Source organism: Aulonocara sp. 'chitande type north' Nkhata Bay, linkage group LG22 (assembly GCF_057382095.1).
Source record: "Aulonocara sp. 'chitande type north' Nkhata Bay isolate Kocher_YH1m ecotype deep benthic linkage group LG22, A_spYH_male_GT1.1, whole genome shotgun sequence".
In the NCBI taxonomy this organism is placed as follows: Eukaryota; Metazoa; Chordata; class Actinopteri; order Cichliformes; family Cichlidae; genus Aulonocara; species Aulonocara sp. 'chitande type north' Nkhata Bay.
This window is the reverse complement of record NC_141364.1, coordinates 21,229,866-21,254,577: the sequence shown is the minus strand read 5'-3', so window position 1 is coordinate 21,254,577 and position 24,712 is coordinate 21,229,866. Positions and strand designations below refer to the sequence as shown.

Here is a 24,712-nt window from a genome sequence, read left to right as displayed (position 1 = left end):
TTCAGACCAGAACCTCAGTTTATGCCCGCTGATGCCTCCCTTGTCACAAAATGTACTTCACGGGCCGAAAGCACAAGACTGTGAGCGTGACTGTGTCTCTAGAGGGATCCCTACACTCCATCGATGTGGGAGCACAGGGATTCCCAGATGGCACTGAGCTCACAGAGGAACACGATTACAACAACAGGAAAAGATGAGATTTTCTGAAACAGACTGTGTTAAAACCGGCCTCTGAAGTGAGCCAAACAGAATACCAAAACATCTGGTAAAATTTCAATTCCCTCACGAATGACAAATGTAAGCCATAAAATGTCATACTAAAGATATAATAATTACAGTACAATTTTATAGAGTCAGTAAATGTTGGTAAATGTTGGTATTGGATTGCTGCCCATAGTATTTATCAAGATTTTTTACACCTGGCGCCTCGGGTCATTTTGACGGAACAGTTCAAAATTTTGTAAAATAACTGCATCTTCCTGAACTTTTGTACTTGTACTGTTATGTTGGCAAGAAACCAGAAAAGGCCGAAGGGAAGTTGCTGGTTCTAGCAAAAGAACCGATTCTCACCTCCACAAATTGTCCTCAAAAGGTTCCAGTATTTAGATTTTTGTTATTTTCGGACAAAGCCAATGTAGCTGGTTCCCTTGCTTCCAGTGTTTATACTGAACTGAGCTGACAACCTGTCAAACTGGCTTTGAATTGAGCATTCCCTGTTGTGGTGAATACCAGGGCTCCCTCAGTGTATTTTTATATAATTCTGTTATTATTGCTCAAGCGAGCTTTAATAAGCTGGGTTTTTTTGTTTTACACAGTCGTGTTTTCTTGTTTGTCAGTCGAAATTGTTAAATCTGTAACTCACTGTGTTACTTTCCTTTGTTTGATTAAAGTCTAGACGCGAGTGACGAAGGTCACGAGTCAGAAGACGAGAACATGGCATGAACCGTAGCCCACTCGCTCATGTATGCCAACAGAGATGAAGCTGATGAGACAGACAAGCATGCGGGGACACTGATGGAGGTAGACAGGGAGAAGTGGGGGCGTAATGAGGCTTGCAGATGCAGAGGCAGGCAAACAGAAAGAAGGGCTCTTTGACAGTAAAGACAACCTGAACAGAATACAGTGTAGCAGTTGAATGAGGTTGGATTTTCATCAGACTGTACCCCATCTGAGTTGTATGAGAAAAGGGCACTCTTTGGCCTTCAAGCTCTCGCTTAGCAATGAGAGGTGACATTTGAATATGTGGACAGACAGATTGAATCCACAGCAAACATCAGCGAGAAAGGTTATCGCTGATGAATAAAAACTAGCTGCATCCCACTGCGTTTAAGCAGCTGCTCAAGAAGGACAATAGAGTATCATGTCTGCAAAGTGTGTTTGTCACAGGCTTTTATGGTTTTTTTGTCAGGGAAAAAAAAAAGTGCTAATATATGATATATTCTTGTTACAAATCTTTTTTTTAAAAATCGTGAAAATGGTCTGGAGTTGAATTAAGAGTGCAGTTTTCATGTCATCTATAAGTTTCCATCACTGCAAAATGAATATAAACAGTTCATTGAATCCTTTTCTCATCGCACGCCGTTCAGATTTCCAGAAAAAAAAATAAATAAATAAAATTGTCTGCACATTAAAAGAAAGCAGCTGTGAAAAATAAATCTAACCTTCTCAAATCTCTTGTTTTTTGAGGTAATTCTTACCCTTTTTTGATAATTAAAGACTGGTGTGTCTTCATCATCACTGTAAAGTAGTCAGATGGCTCCATTTCAAGAGTGCACAGAAGAAAAAAGCGACATTGCTGTCTAAATGGTAGTTTTAGTGGACGCAGTTTGCCAACTTGGACTCTGATGCAAAACCTATACAGTAACCAGAGTGTACGTTGCAATTTCACTGGGCTAACTTCCACTCTCCACATGATTCAGTGAGTAAAATAACTTGTGTACAAGTGTGACTGTTGAAATGGAGCCTCTGTGTGCGCTGCAAGCAACACTGGACTTATGACATGGTAAATGGTAAATGGCCTGTATTTATATAGCGCTTTACTAGTCCCTTACTAGTCTGTCTCATCAGGACCCCAAAGCGCTTTACATATCCAGTCATCCACCCATTCACACACACATTCACACACTGGTGATGGCAAGCTACATTGTAGCCACAGCCACCCTGGGGCGCATTGACAGAGGCGAGGCCGCCGGACACTGGCGCCACCGGGCCCTCTGACCACCACCAGTAGGCAACGGGTGAAGTGTCTTGCCCAAGGACACAACGACCGAGACTGTCCAAGCCGGGGCTCGAACCGGCAACCTTCCGATTACAAGGCGAACGCCCAACTCTTGAGCCACGATCGCCCGACATGATGAAAAGGGCGGTAAATACAATGGTGCTTAAAACACATCCCTTTCTCCTCTGACCACTGTAGCATGCTAAGGCCGCAATGTCTGCATAGCGGTAGAGGATGGCAGCTACTCGAACACAAACACACGCAGCTCGCATTCAAAAGAACACAATACATCTTTTCATTCCTCTTGCTCACGTAATTCGGTGGATAGTCGGTGGGAGGGAGACGGAGAGAGAGGGAGGGAGAGAGAAATGGAGAGAGACAAAGAGAAAGTCAGCGAGTGGGGTCAACCAAGGAGAGCAGAGGGGTGATCTGAACATAGTGTAACTGTTGGGTCAAACTCACTTCGGCTGTCTCAACTGTTCACCTCCTCCCCCAGTGTACTTGGGGGATGTAGCCTAGGAATACGTGTGCTGCGGGGGTTAGCACCCCGTACAGAACGCCCCGAGGCGGCGGCTCATCTCGTTTCCTAACCTTTTCTTCCTGACTGGCGCACTCATATGTTAGGTTGCTATGTTACATTTCAAAATGTACCAAAATTGCATTTGTTTTCTAGGATAAGCATTCGTGAAGATTAACATGATGGTTGTTCTGCATTATAGCACTTTTATGTTCCAATCGGTTATCAAAAGTATTTCTTCTTCTTTTCATCCCTTCTACATAATGACACAGCAACTGTTTGCAAATGCATTAAAAAGGAGAACTGAAATATCCTATTGGCATAAGTATGCATACATTTTACTCGCTCCTTAACGGAAGCACTTTTAGCAGTGATAAAATTTGTCAATCTCTGCAGAAATTTTTTTTCATGCTGACGACGAGTCTCTTGTTGGGGCACTCAGAGACATTGACAGACTTCTACCTACACTTTCTCCAGCGTCGTCTTAGCTGTGTGGGTAGGCTCGATGTAAAGCAAACTAATAAAACACCAAAGTCGCACAGCTTTTATATCCATGAGGCCTGATGGCTTTAACATGCAAGAGGAAACATGGTACTTTACAGGACATTTAATAACTTAATTAAAACATTTCCCTTTACTGTATGTGCGAAACATATGTGAACAGCAAAGGGGTACAAATACATTAGAAATTGAATCAGTATTCTGACACATTGTGTTTTATAAACTAAACTTGTTTTTTTCGGAGCACAACAGCAAGCGCTTCATCAGCTTTTGTGTGTGAAAGGAACTCAGCCTTGGCTAGATTAGCTGACTCTGCAGGGAGCCCTTTGAATACAATAAAAAAAATGCAAATATGTTTAACTGGACAAAGAACTTGAAGCAATTAAACAAGGGGGTGAATCAATCAAAAATATTTTTAATGCTGACTACACAGATTTCTTTAAAACTTTTTTTTTGGCTCTGCCTCAAAAACAACCCCCAAAAACTACATTTATGATGTTCCATAAATCATCTTTTTTCAACTGTTCCCTTTAGTGGTCTCTTGGGCGGATCACCTACCTCCATCTCGCTCTCCCTCCTCCTCTGTCACACCAACCCTGTGCAAGTCCTCCTTCATTACATCCACAAATCATCTCTGAGGTTTTCCTCCTGCCTGGCAGGTCCATCTTCACCATCCTTCCTGTCCATATGTCCAGACCATCTCAGCCTTGCCTCTCTAGCTTTAACTCCAAACCTCTCAACCTGAGCTGTCTATCTGATGTTCATTCTGGTCACTCCCGATAAAATCCTTCTAAATCCTTCCCTAAAACCACGCATCATAACAGTCTCACTACACTCTAGTAAATCATCCCTTTCACTCCTGCTGCTATCCTTCTGTCATAAATCCCCCCTGACGCTTATCTCCACCTACTGTCTGTTGCTTTGGATGGTTGACCCCAGGTATTTAAACTCAGTCACCTTCAATACCTCTGCTCTTTGCATATTCATCTTTTTTTAATTTTACCTGTCTGCCTTTTTTCTCACACACACACACACACACACACTCACACACGCACGCACATGCACACAGATACATTCTGTCCTGCTTTTACTGACTTTCATTTCTCTTCTCTCCAGAGCATACCTCCAGCACTCCAGGTTGTCTTTTACCAGCTCCCTGCCCTCACTACAGATCACTATGCCGTGTGCAAACATCATAGTCCAATGAGACTCCTGCCTGACCTCATGTGTCAGCCTGTCCATCACCATTTCAAACAAGAAGCGTCTCAGAGCCGATCCCTGATGTCATACCACCCCCACCTTGAACACATCTGTCCCTTCTACCACAACACTCTTCACACCCTTTGATATTATTCTATCATGTTCCCAAAATTAAACAAAGCAAAAATGAAATGTTAGAATTAAACATCTTTGGATTCTCGTCTTATTTTGCAGCTGGTATGATTACGAAGAGCAAGTGGGTCCACATTGTATCAGTGTGACAGTTAATCAGATCTGTCTGGCCGCGAATATGCAGAGGAAAGCAGAGTAGCTGAATAGATTGCATGGCTGGCACACAGTAGACAAACCAATAAACTGAGCTCATATTTTCCAAGGGACCATTCACTGTCAAATAAACGACAAATATAATCCCACTTATTGCCTGGAATTATTGCTTGGCATCGATCCGCCGTGTTCTGCCACGGTTCAAGTGTTCAAAGCTGCTCTGAAACCTCTTAGAGACAGATTTCCAAATAGAGGGATGGAAGCATGGCCCGGGGTTTCCAGATTACATTTTTGTGATTGTTTCACATGAAGAAGCATTTATCTCTGGGGCTTTGCAGCAGACTGGCTTAGTGTTTGTGTGCCATTGTTGGGCAGTGCTTCCACACAGGAAGCAAGAAGCTCAGAGGAAAGCAGAAATGGGTGTGTGCTACCTGGTACTCCATCACTGCAGTCTAAAAATAATGGGAAATCTATCAAGTCTTAAGTGGGGCCCATTGAGTGGGCTGAGCACAGAGCTCTCCAGAGTCACTCTGAGGTTCAGGCAGTCTGTGAGTTGACAATTTTATTTTTTTTTTCCCCCACAAACCAAAGCAAATCAAAGGTTATTAAGCCAATGACCATTTTACACCTTTATTAAGCTGCTTAGTGCTAACGTGCTTCCTTGACATTTGAGTAGATGAACTACTTAACTAAGTAGAAAACATAGCTATGAGAGAAATGAAACCCCACCCCACCGCTCTGGTTTGTTTGTGCATGCACTGACAGTAACACATAGTCTATTGAAAGCAAAGCGCTGCTACAGTGTAATCAGTACGGCTGATATGAGGTGCAGGAAGTCTAGAGGAACCAGCAGCTGATAAGAGAGAATGATAAACCTGGGAGAGAAACAGATGGACAGCTGTGATGAAGAGATAGAAAGGAGAATGAAGAGGATATACAGTAAATAAGGAAAAGGGTAGAGAACTAAGGCAGGAACACAAAAGATATGACCGAGAGGAGGCACGGAGCCAAAAACTCTACATTATCTGAAAACTTTCTGAGAGATATTGCTCTTTTTCCATTAAGAGCAAGTTTAGAGAATAGAGTGTATGAGGCAGTGTGTGGAGAGTGACCTCTGATTCAGTAGTCCTTGCTGGGGGGTAGACAAACAAACCATAGCTGCGGATCAATTTTTGCTCTGTTAACCACAATCCAAGGTTAACCAAGATGGGAAGGAGAGCAGAGAAGGGAATCGATCCCTTCGGTTTGTAGAGCACTAGACCATGACACAAAGTGCTGTTGTGGTTCACGACCTTGTTTTGCTTTGAAACCCTTTACAGTCGCAGCACAATAATAGTATTTATTTTTTTTAATCTGCAAATTTATTGTCAGCTATTAATAATAATAACGTATACTTTATTGATCCCAGTGGGGAAATTCTTCTCTGCATTTAACCCATTCACTCAAGTGAAGCAGTGGGCAGCCACTGGGCGCCCGGGGAGCAGGAACGGTACCTTGCTCAGGGGTACCTCAGGGTAGCTGTTCAGGGGAATCAAACCACTAACCTTCCGATCATGAAGCCACCACTCTACCTACTGAGCTATCCCTGCCCCCTAATCACACAGCCTCACTGAAAAGTGAAACCCTTTATAATGATTTTAAAAAGCTACACGTTATGAAAAGACCCCTTGCGCTGGCTTTACTGCTGTGCACGTGGAGCCATTAGAATTTACTGCAGAGTTCGATTTGCACATTCTCCCTGTGTTTGCATGGGTTCACTCCAGGTACTCTGGCTTCCTCCCACAGTCCAAAGATTGCTCGGTGTCTTTCTGCAACAGCCTGCCAACATATGTAGGGTGTGGTCACGGGCTGACCCTAAACTGGATAAGTAGAAGAAAATCAACTGTTTGTATAGATAAAATAACTAGAAGTTTTAATATTTTCATATCAAAATTAAGAGCACTGAAGTTATAGCCACCAGTTAGTTAGCATAAAGTCTGGGAAATCGTTAGCATCACGCGCATAGCTGCAGCTATTCTAGGCTTGGGATTCGTGAGACTGCTGACTTTACAAAACTGTAATTTTAGATTAAAGTTCCTTACAGCTTCATTTGGACAAATTCACACCATCATATGTGCCACAGACTTGCAATTAGGACATCATCTCTCTTTACGGGTAGCGACGCTGGTTAACATTTAGCTCATTATCTTTACTAAGAGCAGTGTTTTGTTTTGTTTTTTTTGTGCATCTGAGTGTGTGCTATGTGTTGCAACTGCTGTATCAAAGACATATTGCATATAGACATAAATTAGGATTCAAAGAATAATAATAAAAACAGTGTCAATGTAGCCATTTTTCTTTGTTCTGAGTTTTTATGCCAAGCTGAAGCTTCGGATTTGCTTTTTTTGGAATAACAGGAGGCAGTTTTATCACCTACCCTCAGTTTCAAGAATGAATCGCATACTGAATGCTGCTTACATGTGAATATGGTAAATTATTCAGTAACATCTGTACAGTATTACTGAGACCATTTTCTGTCCTACGTGATGCAGAGTGGATTCAGGTTTTTGCAAGTGAAGTGTGAAAAATGTTTTGGGGGAGTCAAAAAAAGTCACCTACTGAAAAGCAGTATTCATAAAGAGTACAAAAAGTAATTTGCTAAAACCATCTGAGAGTTTATAGCTGAGAGAGAGACACTTTTATTATTGAGCAAAACACAATGCAGATGAAGTTCTTCTTTCAAAAGAATATTAAATAATGAAATCAAAACATATCTCCTTTCATATTTTATAAGAGTGGCTCCAGCCTGAATGGTGCTAAAGTATTTTTTTCTCAGCATCATAATGCTGGCACACCTGTAACAGACTACCACTTACAAATAGTATAACAAATATATTTTGGATGAATTTAAAAAAGAGAGAAAAAAAGCTTAGATTTTCCTACTTACATCAAAAAGATGGCCAAAAGCCTCATCTACTGAAAGCTTCTAGGAGGCATATCCTAGTCTCAGAGTGTAAACCATGCCGTGTCAGCTTCTAACCAACTCAAAACAGACAGAAAGAATAGCGGACAATGACGCTAATTACTTGGATCTAACTGTTTTTACATGGATCAAGCTGTTATCAAAGTAAAACCAAGACAGCCAGCCTGGCAGCACAGATATCTTTGATCTAAGCACGTTTTTGCAAAACATCCAAGATGCAATATCAAAGACATCTCTGGCTCAGGCAGCGAGGCAATGCAGATGAGATCCCACCCATTTGGAAACGTACACCATATGCAGCTAGAGATTTCTCCAGGCTACACTGAGCTCTTTGTTCCATTGAAGACCGAGGAGTTTCATAGTGACGTCCACCCCATGGCCCCAAACCCCCTCCCTACCCCACCCCAAGAAAGCCTCACCAGAGTACAGCAGTTATTTAATCTGGCAAGTCAATGTCACAAAGACGGCAAAACACTGAAGAAAAAAAAACCATCGAGACATCACTCATGATATCTAAATGTGAAGTCTTCAATCTCTTTTCACATCCAGAAGCAGGTTAGAAATTCCAGACGGTGTTGCTCAGAAGCCTTTGCTTAGACACTAAGTCTTGTTTTGTTTCGTAACATTCATTTTGGGCAAGTCATTGCATATCAAGGAGTAGTAAAAAAATATATATATATACCATTTTAGTGGATGTCTTCATTTGCAGACATGGTCCGTTGTTGGTGTGCATAAACAGACCAAAATTTCCAACTGATAAATAACTTAAACCTGCAGTCTAAAAGCTGTCTGGTATTCTGTAGCGGGTATAACAGCAGAGAAGTGGCACAAAGTCAAACATGGAAACAATTTTCTTCCTAGAAGTTAAATATTTTAGTCAATTTCACCCTACATACACCTTCAAAAGAAACATGGGGTGTAGAAATTCAAATGGACTGTGGCAAATCGTTTTCTTTGAAACCTCTGAACCCATAAAAAAAAGAAAAAAAGAAAAACCAAACACAACGTGGCCCTAAGCACTGTATCTGCTTTGTCCTTGCATCTGACTTCCCTCTAAGATTTATCTTTGTTGTTGAAACATTTGAAAGCACATGAAAAAGGCAAACTCCAGCTCCTGATGAGTCTTTTATCGTAGTCCTCATTCTGCCCTTTAATTATCTCAATCAAGACCTCCTGAGCCACCACTAAAGATTGATGAGTATCTTGTGTACAAGGAAAATAAAAGTTGGAATAATAACCGTAAGCAACCTGCTAGAAATACATCTCCAGATCCATCATCAAGCAACATCTATTTAGATGAAACCACGAGTATAACCCAAAACAATCAGGGGTATTAAAGCTTATATTCTCACATCATCACAAGCTCGCAAACCAACATCCTGCGAGTAAAACAAAGACAGGAGAGTTTGCTTAGAAGTGTTGACTTATTTTTTAGCCTGGAACATTGCAGCTAATATTTGTCTTTGGGTGATTTTCTTGAATGCGGTGTTGCATGACGACGACTGCCCCCCTACGAAACCCGAAGTTATGAACAATACAACCAAAACACATGAAAGTCACCCCCCTCAGGTTGTCCTCATGCTGAGCCATGTTTAATGACTGGGTAATTGTATAAAATCCTCAACAGGAAAATCCGAACTGCTTGCCAACTTGGCTTGGAAAACATTCCATCAGTCATCATAATTGGTAATTACAAGTAATTACAAGTAATGGACAACTAATACAAGTAGTAGTGTGCAGTGAAAAGTGTGTGAAAGCGGCCTAACCAGGCTCTGTGACGGCCTCACTCAGCAACAGCATGTTCTGCAGGAGCAGGGGAAGCTGACCAAATGCACCTGTCAGAAACACTGGTCTGTTCCGAAACTAATCACGGCTTGTGAATGAAAAAGCAAAGTGACAAAGAAAAATGTGCTTCATTTCTCAGCTGCCTATTGAAGGTCAAATCTGATGAAAACCACCAAAATGATTTCCACAAGCTACCTCTGGGAATTCTGGGCTACTGCGTTTTTTGGAGGGGGGGGGGAGGGTTTGGGTCAACTTCTTACAAATTGAAAGGAAGCATTTAGAAATGCGAGTTGTCGGGTGTAGACAAAAGCCAACGCAGCTACAAACTAGCCCCAGAGCAAGGGACATTCTCGAACAGACGGAGATAAATTCCTAAGAATGTTGTCTTGAAGGTTTGACATGTGAGAAGAAAGGGACTTTAGAAAGTGAAGTACTGCATTAATAAAGCAATGAAGTGTGTCAGACCAAACATCAGAAGCCACAACACGGAACGTTATACGCTGAGCTGGAGGATTCACCGATGAATGAAGAGGGGGGGGCAGACAAACACATGCATACCAGCCAGAATCAAGGTTTTTGCCCTTTGAGACTTTGACTTTTGACCTCAGTCGTGATGCCCTTTAAAGAACATGGAGGCACAATTTCAGACACCACACACACATGCACACACGCACATTGTGGGAGCTCGAAACTTGAGCCCTTAAAGGAATGCAGCCCCCCCTAACTGCAGGCTGTATAAAGGCCTGTGTTGTGACACACACAGACTCCCTAACACATTCTCACAGGGGCTTCGGGAACGTGCTTTCACTACATGACACATACCTATGTCTTCAAGTGGTTTGAGGTCCATCGGTGCAGAATTTAAACATCAAACGACATTAACATGAACCAGTACCTGCAACCCATTGACGAGTGTTTACTGACGATGCAGTAAACACTCTTTTCTAAAATCACTAACTCTCACACTCACATTTTAATATTAGTTTTCATATCAAGAGCTCTTTTCAGTCATTCAGATAGCAGATCCAGAGAAATGCCCAGAACAACTAGAACTTTATTTATAGGAGTAGAGTGACTTTAACTTATTTATAGGTGTTGGTCCTGGGTGTATGTGTTCTTAAGTACACATGTACACACTGGGCTATGAATCCCGGCTGACTGGCCCCAGCTGTCACCCGCTGGCTCCAGTCATCTAGAAACGGTGACAAGATGAGAACATCTTCCTCATACCAAGAGCTAGGTGTCAGAGTGTTTGCCGCACACGAACTTTACCTGGCAGGCTGCCCAGGTATATTGATAGCCACCTGAGTGTATAGGGGACTTACTTTTCATGCAACTGAGATAATGCCATCTGCCATCGATGCCTCACTGTTATTCTGAAAGTTTTTGGCGCTGCTAATCAGACTGCTGTGGCGAGATTGCTGGGGTGGTCCTTGATTTCTTTTTGCTGCTTCTACGAAAGGATGTTGTTGTACGCCACTTTTATCCACTGCACCTGTTGACAGACGTTCTGCTCTAACCAGAACATTCAGAAGCTGGTTATCCATTTCATGGGCTCCTACACAGAGCCCACAGAACAAGAACTACCATCTCCAGCTGTAGTCTAAAGTTGTACCCACACTGGTAGTGGTTCAGTCGTCGTGCATTGCTGTGAAGCTGACAGCTGGTCGCTCACAGACATCCTAGCCTCCTGGTGCCTAGGTAACCTATTAATGCATTTACTATAAGGTCATTTGTCAATCAGCAGTATGGTACATTCTCATTGGCTGACTTATAACTTGAGAAAAGTTCATCTTGGGTCCCTCCCACTTTGTGCCGCCAGTGGGTATTTTTGCTCATAGTTTCATTCACTTTATACGGTCGCCACATCACTTCCAGTGTGAACGCAGCATTAGGCAATCGCACTGGAGCTCATCAAAAGGATAAAAGTCTGCTTGAGAGGCAGGGTGTAATGGAGACCAGGGGGGTATTGTTAGTGATTAATTGTTGGATTAGGAATTTAAAATAGGGTAATAAAGAAAACACATTAGTTCTTATGGAGTCTTTTATTAGGTTATTTGACATATGATTAAATTGACAGCTTTTAACTGAAAAGAGACAGTGGGACTGGCCATCCTACCTGTGTCGGAGAAGAGCCAAAGTTAGAGCTGTTTGCAGTTAATCATTTATCAATAACCTAAACATATGTGAAATGAGAACTTGTAAAGGTACTCACCTGTCCTGGTTGCTTCTTGCAGGATGTGGAGCAAAAGAGTGAAAGTGGCTCAATCACCTGTTTAAGAGCTCTTGGAGCAGACCAATGTGCCAGGTTAGGGAGTATGGTTAAAGAGGGTTTTAATTTAGATAGAAATGGGTGAAGCTTATGTTATTGGTTTGTTTATAGTATGTGTTGGAAATATGTATATGTTTGTGATGTTCTTTAATGTTATTGTATGTTTGTTTGTGTGGAGGGTTATGTTTTCATGTTGATTAGTTAACCCCCATACTTGGGCTATTCCGGATGTTCACCTGAAAAGGTAGAGTATAAAAGGAAGCCATTTGGTTTAGTTGTAGTTAGTGTTTGTGCTGTTATCATGCTCCTTCTTTAATAAAGTGCCAAGCCATGGAGGTCTTTTACTCCAGTCTCACGTCATATTATTGGACAGAACCTATGACCGCCGGCCAAAACTGACACAGGGGAATGTATTGCTTTTCCATTTCATTATAGTTAGCCCATGGAAATCTGACAATTACAAACATAGCTCAATCCTGCAAGTTAAAATTATATAAACCCATTCTTGATACAAAGTCTTTTCAAAATGTCCAAGATCCTATCTCTTTACAGCTGTGCTTTCAACATTGCATTCCTTTCAGAAAACATTTCCCCTGAAGATATGTGACGCTCAGACAAAACGTGGTAAGAATAGCATCATCTTCATCCATTCTATGTCAGAGAAAGAGACGGCCAAATCTGGCTCAGCTGGTTACATGCTATTCCCATTAGTGTTCTTCAGAATGGATGCAGTCCCGAAGATTGCGTCTCATTTTACGGTAGAGAAGAAAGAGGGAAAGATCCAAAGAAATGATTGGGCTGAGCTATTCAGCTGAGGCTATACCTGCAGCCTCTAGCTAGGTTTTCAGCAAGCTGCATAATTAATGAGGTGATATAGAGCCCCTAACTCTCTGGAGAAGTTGAGATTAATAGTTAGAAAACTGAAAGGTAAGTGGAGAGTGGTGAGAAGAAAACAGGCACAAGGCTAAAGGCAGAACTAAAGACCAAAAGAGAAAGGGGTGTGACAGGAAAACGAAATCAGGAAATTGGGCAGAGCAACAGAGGAAGGGTGGAAGACATACAAACGAGGTGCTACAGCATCTTACACACTGATACTTCCTTACAGACACACCCTGAATCACCCCACAAAGTGAGGTGATCTGGCAGTCACTCAACACGACTGCTTGAGGTTGAAGTAGTCACTAAAAGTGATATCGCACTGAATTAAAAGTGGCATGCTTGCCAATTTAGCATAAAGTGAAATTTATCATTTAAGTAATCAAAAGATTAACAAAGAAACTAAAATAAAAAATCAATTTTTAATCAAACAGTGCAGACATTAAGTGATGGCAAAGGTGACACGGCAACTTTGAAATTGTTCTGAATTACAGAAAATGTTTGGTATTCTATGTTCCCTGTGCCCTTCACACTGTCTTTGTTCTGTCATGTCAAACCTCATCTTTTTAAAAGAACTCATTATCGAGGGGGGGAGAAGTTCAAAGACGCTTGAAGAAAGCAATTAACACATACAAGCCAGGCTGAAGGATTCCTCGGAGGTAAAGTTAGCAATGTTGCTGATGGGGAAGGAGAGAAGAACAAACAGGAAGACTTGGACAGCTCTGGGATGAGTGTCAGAAAACCTTTATAGATAATACATGATCAAAAAGATAATTATACTTATATCCAACTAATGCTTAAAGACTGCTTCGTTTCCTAGACTTGGTTTTGTTTTTCACTTTGAGATATTTCTACATTCCTTACAATGCAAGCCAGGAGGACAGAGGTAAGAAGATCGTGACAAGGACCGGCTGATCAAGTACAGAAAGGAATAGTAACACTGACTGGTGCGATATTTTCAGTGACAGCAACCTCCACTTTCATATAAAGACGTCACCCTTACCATGAAACTATAGGATGGTGCAATGGTTTACCTGGAAACGTAGAAAGGGTTCCTGTCATAACCAGGATTTGCAGAGCTTAACCTCTAAACCCCACAGTGTGTAAAACTGTCAGGTCAATGTCATGGGCTCAAGACCAGAATGATCACAATGCTCAGCCACAGACACACAAAGAGGAAAACAACAAGAAACAAACAGCTGCCTGCCAAACAGTGGTGTGTTTACCTGCGGTTGTCCAGGCAGCAGATAATATAGATATATCATGTCATATCTCTAGCAGTACATGACAAGGCAAATAGGAGAGTGCATGCCTACAAGATTACAGTAAGAGGCCTGTCCTGTCTCACTCTTCAGTCTGCATGTCCTAACAGCATGTACAGCAACACTATATCTTACTTCTTAGCGAGCACAGTTTAAAAAAAACAGAGAAAGCTATTCAACCTGTATCTGTGCTATTTTAGTAAAATATTCCTTATGTACAGCTACAGAATGAGAGCCTAGGAAACGGTTGTGAGGTTTCTTAATACATATGTCCTTGTTTGTGCTTCAGCCATGTGTTTATACATCCATCTTAATCCGCAGGGTGTGAGGCTGGACAACACAAAACATCACGCCACATTAGGCATCACATCTTCACCGACAGAGAGATTTCCTCCTGTGTGCTCATACTTATGAGATGTCCCATCACTACCTCATCATCATAACTCAGAAAAATATACTGTAAGCACAGGGCGGCAATGGGCCAGACAATCACTTGATATTAAACAGGAATAATAAGCACCTAAGAGCCTCTGCAGGTCTTGGAGGATCATTCACACACAGTGCGTGAACACGGTGGCAGATCATATTAACAGTGAGCTCAGGGAAGTTGCGGTGATAACAGAATTTTAAAAAATTTATAGTAATTTGCAAAAAAGAAAAAAAAAATGCATGGCAACATATCTTTACAAAAATAATATCCTGGTTAGTTGAGATAAGAATCCACTGACAGCAGTTTTGTTATTGTCACTTCTTCTCTCAGGAATCTGACGGCGGAAAATTGTAAAACCTTGACGGATAAAAACCAAACACTCAGTGTTACCGCAGACAACTAGGACCCAAGTTTTCACAAACTGACAAAATGAGTCTGTTCCCCATTTTCATTTGATGGTCAATGAAAGACTGAATGAAAGCAATTTGAGGCTGACTGATGATGGGAGAGGGGCTTAATCAATACTTTATCAGCCTTCAGGATATAGCCATACATCTCGGTCAGAGGCAGTGGCTTCTCCTTAGACAATTAAAAGCACCTTCTGCTATTAGCCTCACCTTTCAAATAAGTTAAATTGCAGAGCGTGAGATTGCCTTCTTGCACCATTAAATTAACTCTGCTGTTCCCTCTAGGTGACTGATCCCATTGGGCCAGGTTATTTGGAGGTTTCAGGTGCGCACACACATAAATGAAGACATACACACACACACACACACACACACACACACACAGGCAAAAAAAAAAGAAGCACTTTTCTCGTCTGGAAGTATATTAACCGAGGAAAGGTCAACGGCTCGACATGTAAGACAGACCCTTTTATCTGCACTTAAAGAGAACAGCAATCTGTAATGACTCCCCTGATAGCAATAATGAAAAGACCGCTCGAGGGGACAAGGGGGAAACACCGATCATTTAAGCTCTGCACATGTGTGTTTACATGACACTGAGTGTGTGTTTGTGTTAGAGAAATGCAATGAAAAGTGAATATGAGTCAGGGTGGGAGGCTTAGAAGAGTGGATTTAATCATCAGAAGAGAGAATGTGGATTCTCCAAATTGACAAAGTTAGCTGCCTAATGCAACCACTTTACTAGAAAACAAGGGGAGCCGAGTGGAATTGCATCTCATTTCACTTTGATGAAACAGGCTTGTTGACTGTTTACTTCCTACTGCTGAACAAGGACATGCCAAAGAGCGTCATTTATTCAACAATAATGCGAGTCAGGCTCACTGCAATTCATATATTAGATCTTTAAACCAGCTGAGAGCCCATGTGTAGAACCAACCTGCAAAACCGCACGATCTCCCAGTTTCTTTAGAGGGGAAAAGGGTATATAGTGTAGGACTGTGCGATATGACCAAAATCTCATATCCCGATATAAGAATTCTATCGTCCCGATAACGATATAAAATCAAAATTTAACATTTTCTGTAAATTCTGTGACTCTCGGGCAGCTCAACTTTCATGAAGTGTTTCCAGCTGGGCGTCGTGTACCTGGAGTCGAGTGTTTTAACCGATACATTTAGAAATAAGTTGTAACGGCCGCAGTTTTCTTTGTGAGTATTTATTACACAGCGTGCTGTGGGGAAAAGCCTGTTCTAACGTTTGAGTCTAAGGTTTATTTTTTAGCACCTGGCGGCTCTTTTTTACTCCTCATCTGTAAATAATCTGCCTACTCTTTCACTTGATTCAGTTTATTTTGAAAAGTCTCAACAGGATCTTGAGCTTTATTGTGAAAGGTTTATGTGGAAAATAAACGAGCGGACACGCGATGGTTTTACCATCGTTGTTGTTAACGACAACGCATAAAAACAGGCGCTTGTCCGTCCGTAGTGTAGTTATATTAAATATAAGAGAAAGAGATAACTTTAAGAAATTAATATAGCCACTACAGTGACCATCAAAACAATGAAAAAATATTGCTGTAAACTGTTTATTTTGTGACACCACGAAACAACGATAGCGTAAAATGAAACTATAGACGTTTTTATATCGTCATCCCATATATATCGTTATATTGAACAGCCCTAATATACTGTATGGAAATATGAGTGATTGGCAGTGTTGGGGAGTAACAGAATACATGTACCAGCGTTACGTATTTAAAATACACAATAAGAGTAACTGTATTCCGTTACAGTTACCCAAAAAAAGATGATAATTGGAATACAGTTACTTTGTTGAAATAAATGGATTTCACAGCGGTCTTTCCCTGTTTCATATGTTAGGCTATCCCCTCTCTAATTCTGGTAATTCCACGCATTGTCGGAATTAGAGGCTCTAATGTAAGCGTCATGTTAATCCTGGTGGCATCAGTTACACAATGGACCCAGAGCCAGCAGTGTACAGGCAGGAATGCATTTCTTACTTGGAAATTCTGACACCACTTCACATTTAAAGAAAAAAAAAAAGGGATGGGCCAAATCTGACCGTGCAATGCAAACTCTGTTTGCCAGCAACCAAGCTACTTTCAGCGTCAAAAGCCTCCACCTCCAACCCAAAGAAACATCTGAAAGTAAGTTCACTAGCCTACTGCAACTATTATGTTTTAGTTGTGGTAGCTACCTGGGTTATGTGCCACTTCAATGTACTATTGCTGTGTGATTTATTACTATTACTAAAAGCTACCCGCCACCAAGCTAACATTGTTAGCTGGCGTTAGTTCATAGACTGCTGACTGTTAGACTTGGATAACATTAAAAACCTGCTAGCTGCAAATAATCATGTGCAGTTCGGAAAGCAGTCTATGAACTAACCTCAGCTAACAATGTTAGCTTGGTGGCAAGTAACCTTCAGTAATAGTAATAAATCACACAGCAATAGTACATTCATGTAGTTGTAAAAAGCATGACATTATATTAAGTAATCTAAAGTATTCAGAATACGTTCCTTGCATTGAGTAACTTAACAAAATATGTTACAAACTACATTTTGGGGGCATGTATTCTGTAATCTGTAGTGGAATATATTTTACCTTCCCAACACTGGTGATTGGGAGTGTTTGTGTAAATAGCGTGGCCATTAATCAGCATCTTTCACTGATACTGACGTAACAGGAAAAAAGGTTGCTCTCAAATTGTGTTATCAGGCGTTCTGTTTTAGTCACCACCACAGTGGGTTGAACTTGGACGGGGTGACAACCTGTAGCAGCAGAACACAAAACAGACGATGACACATGAAAACCACAATCCCACCACCACAGATCTGTGTAGATTCTGTTATCCGTGAGCAGACAATCACACACATCAGAGTACACAGATACAAAGACGCTCAAACCACTGTGGAATTCCCCACCCATCTCCCACATATACAATAAAGGCATATGTTGTCCCAATCATGTTATATTTATATGCTCTGATTTATGAGTGTGTATTCACGTGCAAGCTTGGAGTGCGTTGCTATCCTCATGTGGTTTTACTTTCATGCCAGGGACCCATTTGTCTCCATTATCATCATACGACTCGAGGACGGAGATCTGTTAAGGCTCATGGCAACAGTAATGCCTCTGTCTAGATATAAAAAACAACTTCACTACCTGGACGTTTGTCATGTCACTCTACTATAGGACCAGGAACATTAGGAAGGAAATAGAGCCTCGTACCTCAGTAAAATTCAATTTCCAGTATTTCCAGAGGGCGGAACGGAAATTTGACTGATGGCCGTGCTTACGAAGCCGTTAAGTTTGGAGTATGTTTATGAAGCGTGTTTTGTCAGCTTTTTTGTTTAATGTTGAAATTTATGGCAAAATGGCAAAGCTTTGAGAAAAATCACATCCTCCGACTTTCCCCTGAGCATTTGTTTGGGTGATAAATATGCCATTTCAATCCAGGTTGAGAGCAAAAAGAACACGGGAAAGCTTTTTTCTCCCCCCCCACAGTGTTCTATAACACTTCAGAAAGCAAAACTGCAACCACCACAGAACCCCTGGAAGCATGACAAAGTCGATGCTAACAAACGCAGACAGAGAACGGATTTTCCAGGCCCAATTATAGGAGAAAATCTTTTAAGAAACTCCTGGCTCGGGCCTGAAGAAAAATGATGGAGACAGCTGAGCTATGTAATCACAAGGCCAGGGTATCACGAGTGTTTAACGTACACCAATCTGATCAAAGTCTTAGAGATTATTCCCAAGCTCCTATTCGTTCCCACAAGTCTTTGCTTCAAAACAGCACCTTTACACTTCATCAGTGTGGACCACCATGTCCGCACCCAGACTGGGCTGCTGCGTTTTTAATAGGAAAACACACCTCAATTATAAAAGCCCAGGAACATAACTGTTTTTTCCCCCCACTAATTACCACTTCAAAACAGGAATCGGATCTCAAGGAAAAAGCATCCAGAGTATTGCTAATTGCCTTCCAGCTGGCTATAGGCCACATCACAGGTAGCACGCACACACAACAGCAGACGTGTTTGCTTTAGTTTCCCCTTCTCTCTGCATGATGGCCATTACATTTTGACCACCACCAGAGCAATTCATTAGCCTCACCATGTCCCTGAATACAAAACCGATGGCAAAGGTGAAGCAAAGCATATTACAAAATTTGTATTAACATAGGAGAATGTGTCGTTTAGAAATCAAGAAAATGCATTTTGTAGTTTGAAAAAAAGAAGTCGAAGGAGAAAAGGAAGGAACTGGTCAAAATGATAAAGAACGCGGCCCGAAAGCATCCAGGTGGTCCATTAAGAAAACAGGACTCATTTAAATTGCAGAATCTCAGACCAGCTGGAAAGTTGGGAATGACTCTGACCTACTGGTGCAAAAAAAAAAAAAAACCCCAGACAAACACAAAAAAAAAATGCATACACAAAATAATCAGTATGCATAAAAAGGAAAGACGTAGGTGGGACTGCGTGCATCTATCCAGTTTGTGTATATGTATGAAGTGCAAGACGGGGAGGTTTCCCTGGCCTATAATTACACCCTGGTGGGAGTGAAGCTGATAACAGAGGCCTGAGGATATCAACGTCAACAAGGCGAGAGGAGAGGAAATAAATAATTAAAAAATAAAAGGGGAGAGTAAACAACATAAAACCTTATCAAACGTAGGCTCTCAGACTGACACTGCTTTTTCATTTCCGCTTTGATAGTTATGAGATCCACACACACACACACACACACACACACACACACGCACATGCATACAACGCTCCTTAAGAAGACAAGCTGCAGAGCACAGCCCTCACAGTCAGTGTTTCTAAGTACACTAATTCAATTGATGCACATGTATGGCAATACTCATTCTCAGAAATGTCACATAACGCCGTTAACAAAGTTATCATACACACCTGAAGCCAGGTAATTTTATTATCACAGCTGGGTTAACCATCAGCCTTTCTACTGACTTTTCTCGCAAAGCGATTTCTTTTTCTCTCATTCAGTGCATACACAAAAACACACATAAACAGCAAGTGTCCAGGATTGTTTTCCTGTAATTTACGGTGAAGTTCTTGCAAATATATTAGCTGTTATTTTCCAGCGTACCTACTGTAATCTACAACAGCAGTTTCTTACTGGAAAAACTATTTAGAATACTAACAGTTGTTTTGTTGCCAATAATTTTTGCACATTCATTGTGGAATCTCAATAAGCAGTTTATTATCATACGTGACACCTGCAAGTCACCATCCTTACAATCAGAATAAAGTTTACGGTCCTTCTTGAATTATGACAAGACAGCAGCTTTGTTGCTTTTCTATTCACTGCATTTTAGACAGAAAATGAAGGCTAGCTGGTCACGATTACTCAAATCAGAGTCCCAATTGTTACGAACTATAACCTAGCACTGTCCTAGCGTGCACAAACACCAAAAACCACATATTTACAACCACCAGTGTCAGAATAACCATCATGACCTTTCAAAATTAATGATTTGACTTAAAAAATGTTATAATTTCATTCAATTTATCTGATTATTTACAATCTGTAAAAAAAAAAAAAAAACAAAAAAAAAAAAACTACCACACCTAATGCTTGAGATTTACTAAGCAATCCATGTAAAATCCAACTAAGTGACTCCGTAAAGAAGTTCACTATAACATACGTTTTTTGTTGGGGGTTTTTATGGAAACTATTTCTAGGAAATCAGAATCATACAAACAATTTTCTACCTTCAGCAATTATTCTTTGAATCAATTGCATCTCCACAAACAGCAGAAAAGGCTGACTTAAGCCCCCAGAGGACGTCTAATTTCATAATCTAAATTCAAATAACATCCATTGTCAGAATCAGATTGTCAAAATTATTACTTCGGTAAAATAGACTAATCATTTCATGCTCAGAATCATTTCTTTAAAAAAAATAATAATAATAAAAATAAAAGGAAAAGTTGTGCATTTTTGCACACAAAGAGGAACCTGTGTATCAGTTAACAGTGACCTTGATCTCTTATCACAAAACAACAACAAAATGTTACATATGGAGTTGACGGTCCTTGAAAATGTGGTTTCTTTCAGCATTGCAGAGCTCTGTTGCTATGGGGACAGGCCTTACACTGAGAAAAAAAGAAAATTAGGAAATACTGTCCTTGAGGCCCTCTATGGACTGTAATAAGCTGAATGCATATTACAGTTTACCCCTCTACAGACGGGAGCCCAGCCAATAACTCAGCAGGCAGGAGTGCACCATAAGTTTGCTGGACAGCAAATATTACACTAACACAAGGGATGGGACATTTATTGTACACTTTTGCGCATTATTACAGCAGTACTTAGTGTGAATATTGTTCCCCAAACTCCTGCTTGCACTGCTCGCACAGATTTAGCCCTGAGTTATCATACTACATGGAAAGCACATCCCTCTAACAGATGTCCTTTTCTGATAAGTAACCCATATCTATTCGGGACAGGATGACCTTATATCTTTCAAGTGAGCCTGTGCAATGAGAGGGAGGAAGCAGGTTGCCAGTGAGCACAGGAGGGGCAGGGACAGTGTCATGGGCCTCCCAGTGTGGTATTATCCAGACTCTGTTCACCCAGCAGTGAGATGCTGATTTCTCCCACTGTCTTTCAAGTGAAAACCACAACCCTGTCCTACAAAACAGGGGGATATTAGCATTTATAAGACTAGTGGTCACTTCCCTATTCAGGAGCAGACGACTTCCCCATTTTTGTGACATGCTGGAAACAAGAGCGGAAGATAGTCATGCAAATTAAAGCCTAAAATGGCCCAAACAGCCTCCAGCTTCTAACCAACATACAATAAAACGATTCATTAACTTATTGACCTAAGCTCCTTGTTTTGTTTAATCCGGGGACTGTTAAAGTGTGTAAGAGTGGAGAGTTGCTGAGGGAGTGCAGTGGCCTTAAGTGGGTCCTTCGTTTTCCTGTGTTTATTGAAAAACAAAGCACGTGCTTCAAAGTGGCTCAATTAGAGAAGAGAGAGCCACAGCTCGGGAACAGCTCTGGAGTGGCGAAGGAGGACTTCAGGGAAAACTTACGGCTTCTGGGCTACTCTCTGAAGAGTGTGAAGACTTCCTGGAGAGTTTGTGATCGTCTCAAAAAGATAAAGAACCATCATCATAATTCATTTTATTGCCTTCTGGGTGTGAACAGTTTCACTACCCTGCATTATTCTAGTCTGTTATGTAATTCTGTAAATCACAAACTTCCCAAGTTACCCGTTCAGCGTATCCACAGCTTATTTTCCTCAGACTTGGCTGTGCCCACCTTTGTAACTTAAGACAACTTTGAGTATCGTTACTTTTTCCGTTTTCTACAACAGTTACAGGACTACCACAGTGTCGTAACTTGATAAACTATTCGCACGTGGGACTGCTTTTAAACGCAGCACGGGAAGGAAGCACGCACTGCAGACACAGTGCACAAATAGGTAAACAACAGAATCGGTGTCATGTGCTCGACACAGCTGTAAAGTCGAAGTGTGGTTTGAGAGCACAAGGGCTTCGAATGCGATAACTAAACGTCACGGTTTAGGTTTCCGGAGTACTCACCTGCGAAACTAAAGGAATAAGCGTCTGCTCCACCGAGCGAGTTTTGATTTCCAGACCGGAATCAAAGTTACTGTTGCCGCACGGAGATGAAGCCATTCCCGCCGAGCTTTCTCTCCCTCTCTCCCTGATTGACACACACTCTCACACACACATACACGCACACACAATGCACGCCACTAACTGAGTTTACCGACAGCCTCTGCTTTGCTGTTTCGCATTTGCAAACTGGTATAACGGACTTGGGATTACACTCCGGGGGTTTCGCAGTCGGTCGTCGAGTGGCTCTCCACGCACGCACGCAGTTTTAATCCACTCCAGCTCGGTGGTTGTGCCGCTGCGCCCGCTAATGTCCATGTACTTTACTCAACTACGGCAGGGAGCGGACTGCAGCACACCACTGTGGGCAACCACGCACAGAGCACGCACACGCAGTCGGGTTTTCACTGCTGACTGCTTTAAGTGGGGAGCGCTGAGCAGTTCATCAGTGCGTGCACTGCACAGTGACGAGCTATTTATGTTTTAATATACAGTACGTGTTCACGCACGTGGCAATTACACTTACGTCATTTAAGTATTAATTACATTTCAAAATGATCTATAGTGCGCCTCGTGTGCAACAGAAGGGACATTATAAAGGGAAATGTATCATTAATTGATGTAAATGTACTTTTTTTTATTGCTTTTGAAAATGAATGGAGATTTCATGGTTCTGGGCATCAGAGAGGAAGGGGCATTGCCTCCCTCACACCACAGCTCTGGTTTGATCTCTGAGACACAGAATCATATGTTATCCCCTGGAGTGTGAGAATGCCTTACTCTCCCTCTGGAAAGCCTCACCAGATATACCAATTAAAGCCAGGCAGCACTAAAGCACATGGACTGGGATCTTATGAAGTTACAAATGTTTCCCTTTGTCTGTCTTGAGGGAAAACATTCATTTTCATGATGTACCATTTGATGTCCTCTAGGCTGTGAAACTAAAAAGGGATCTCGAGTGACTGCATTGGTAAGCCTGCAGTAAAGTTCTTGTGTTTTAATTCTGCCTCCTTATTTTGGTGGAAATCAGCTAAACGGCACTGAACGCCGATATTTTGTTGTCTGGATCTGCCTGAATTCCTACAATGAAAACAAGTATTTCCTACTCAGACTTTAATAAATGACTGAAAATTTAGTTATGAAAGCTTTGCATCACTAATGACAGTCATTTCAGTTAGAGGTGTTGCTGACTTCCTTTTACAACCCTTTCCCCCCCTCTGCTTTTCATTATTTGGCCATGAGAGAGAGTCAAAATATGTATCTCTACTGAACTTACCCAGATGTATCTCCCAAATGTCCAGTCCTTTTACAGATCACAGCCTATGTTTGAATTCTACAAACCTGAGGCTCTTTAAATCTTTTCTTTCACACTCCGAAATGAGGAGGAAACGTCTCATCCTTGTAATGCCTCTTCTTATTTCGTAACCTGGTGACTTGTATCCGCAGAACAGAACCGAGTGTACTTTATGGTTGCCTGTATCCGAGGCCGACCAAACGACTGCCAAAATTCTCAGTTTCCTCAAGCAGGTCCGGAAGCTATTTCTAACTTTACAAGTGCAGTCAGTGGATGACAAGTGGTGAGAAACGATTCACATTACAAACACAGCAGATGGCAGAGACCAGATACGGCTTATAAGCACCGTGGCACTGTTAGTGACGCCTTTTGCTGCCTGCTTTATCATCACCTATGGTGGCTGGCTGGCACTCTTGTGTCAGCAGTGGAGACAACTATTGTGTTTGTGTGAGTGTATGTGTCTGCCACTGTCAGGCCTAGCCAGTATTTATTTAAAGCCCCAGAGCTATGCTTTAGTCTAACCCTCCCTGTTTACATTGGTTTCACTCCACACACATACACACATATATACACAAGCAGACATGTACACACCCACACAAATACACACGTTTGCAATGCATCATTATGAAGGCATGCAAGTAGGTTGGCTGTTGTGTGGACAAGGTTCTGTTCCACCTTGATGAATGGCTCTACTACCAGCTAGATAGTATCTGTATGTTTCTTGGTAATCTGCACTGAGGCTCTTTTCCAGCTGATAAGGCGATAAACTCCACTTGGGCTCCTTTTTGCATTGTGGTGTATTAGCTCGTTTTGGCTGAAATTATGCTGGTCACAGCTTTTAAGTTCGAGTGGAAGACTGAGATAAGAAATATGATACATCCTGTAACATTTTGACTGAAATAGATTAGTTATCACCAAGACGGATAGCTTCGAGTACACAATCTCAACCAAACGCAGTTGCGTGTCTGTTCTTGTTTCTTTCCCTTTTTTGTCATCGCCACATCTGAGCTGTGACACTGACTTGTTTTTCTAAACAGCGTCTCATTTGTTCTGGAATGTTCA

General features: G+C 41.5%; 1 protein-coding gene across 2 annotated transcripts in view; it reads right to left on the bottom strand.

The window, feature by feature from the left end:
• ctnnal1 (catenin (cadherin-associated protein), alpha-like 1) overlaps nucleotides 1–22,710 on the bottom strand; it is a 54,455-nt gene extending 31,745 nt beyond the window's left edge. Inside the window, exon 1 of one of the 2 annotated variants that reach the window (XM_086279085.1) lies at nucleotides 22,321–22,710. In XM_086279085.1, coding sequence (XP_086135211.1) covers nucleotides 22,321–22,416 — 96 coding nt within the window. In that variant the 5' untranslated portion in view covers nucleotides 22,417–22,710. The remainder of the gene's footprint in view (nucleotides 1–22,320) is intronic. The other variant, XM_086279083.1, reaches the window with a different exon arrangement.
• Between the last annotated feature and the right edge of the window lie 2,002 nt (nucleotides 22,711–24,712).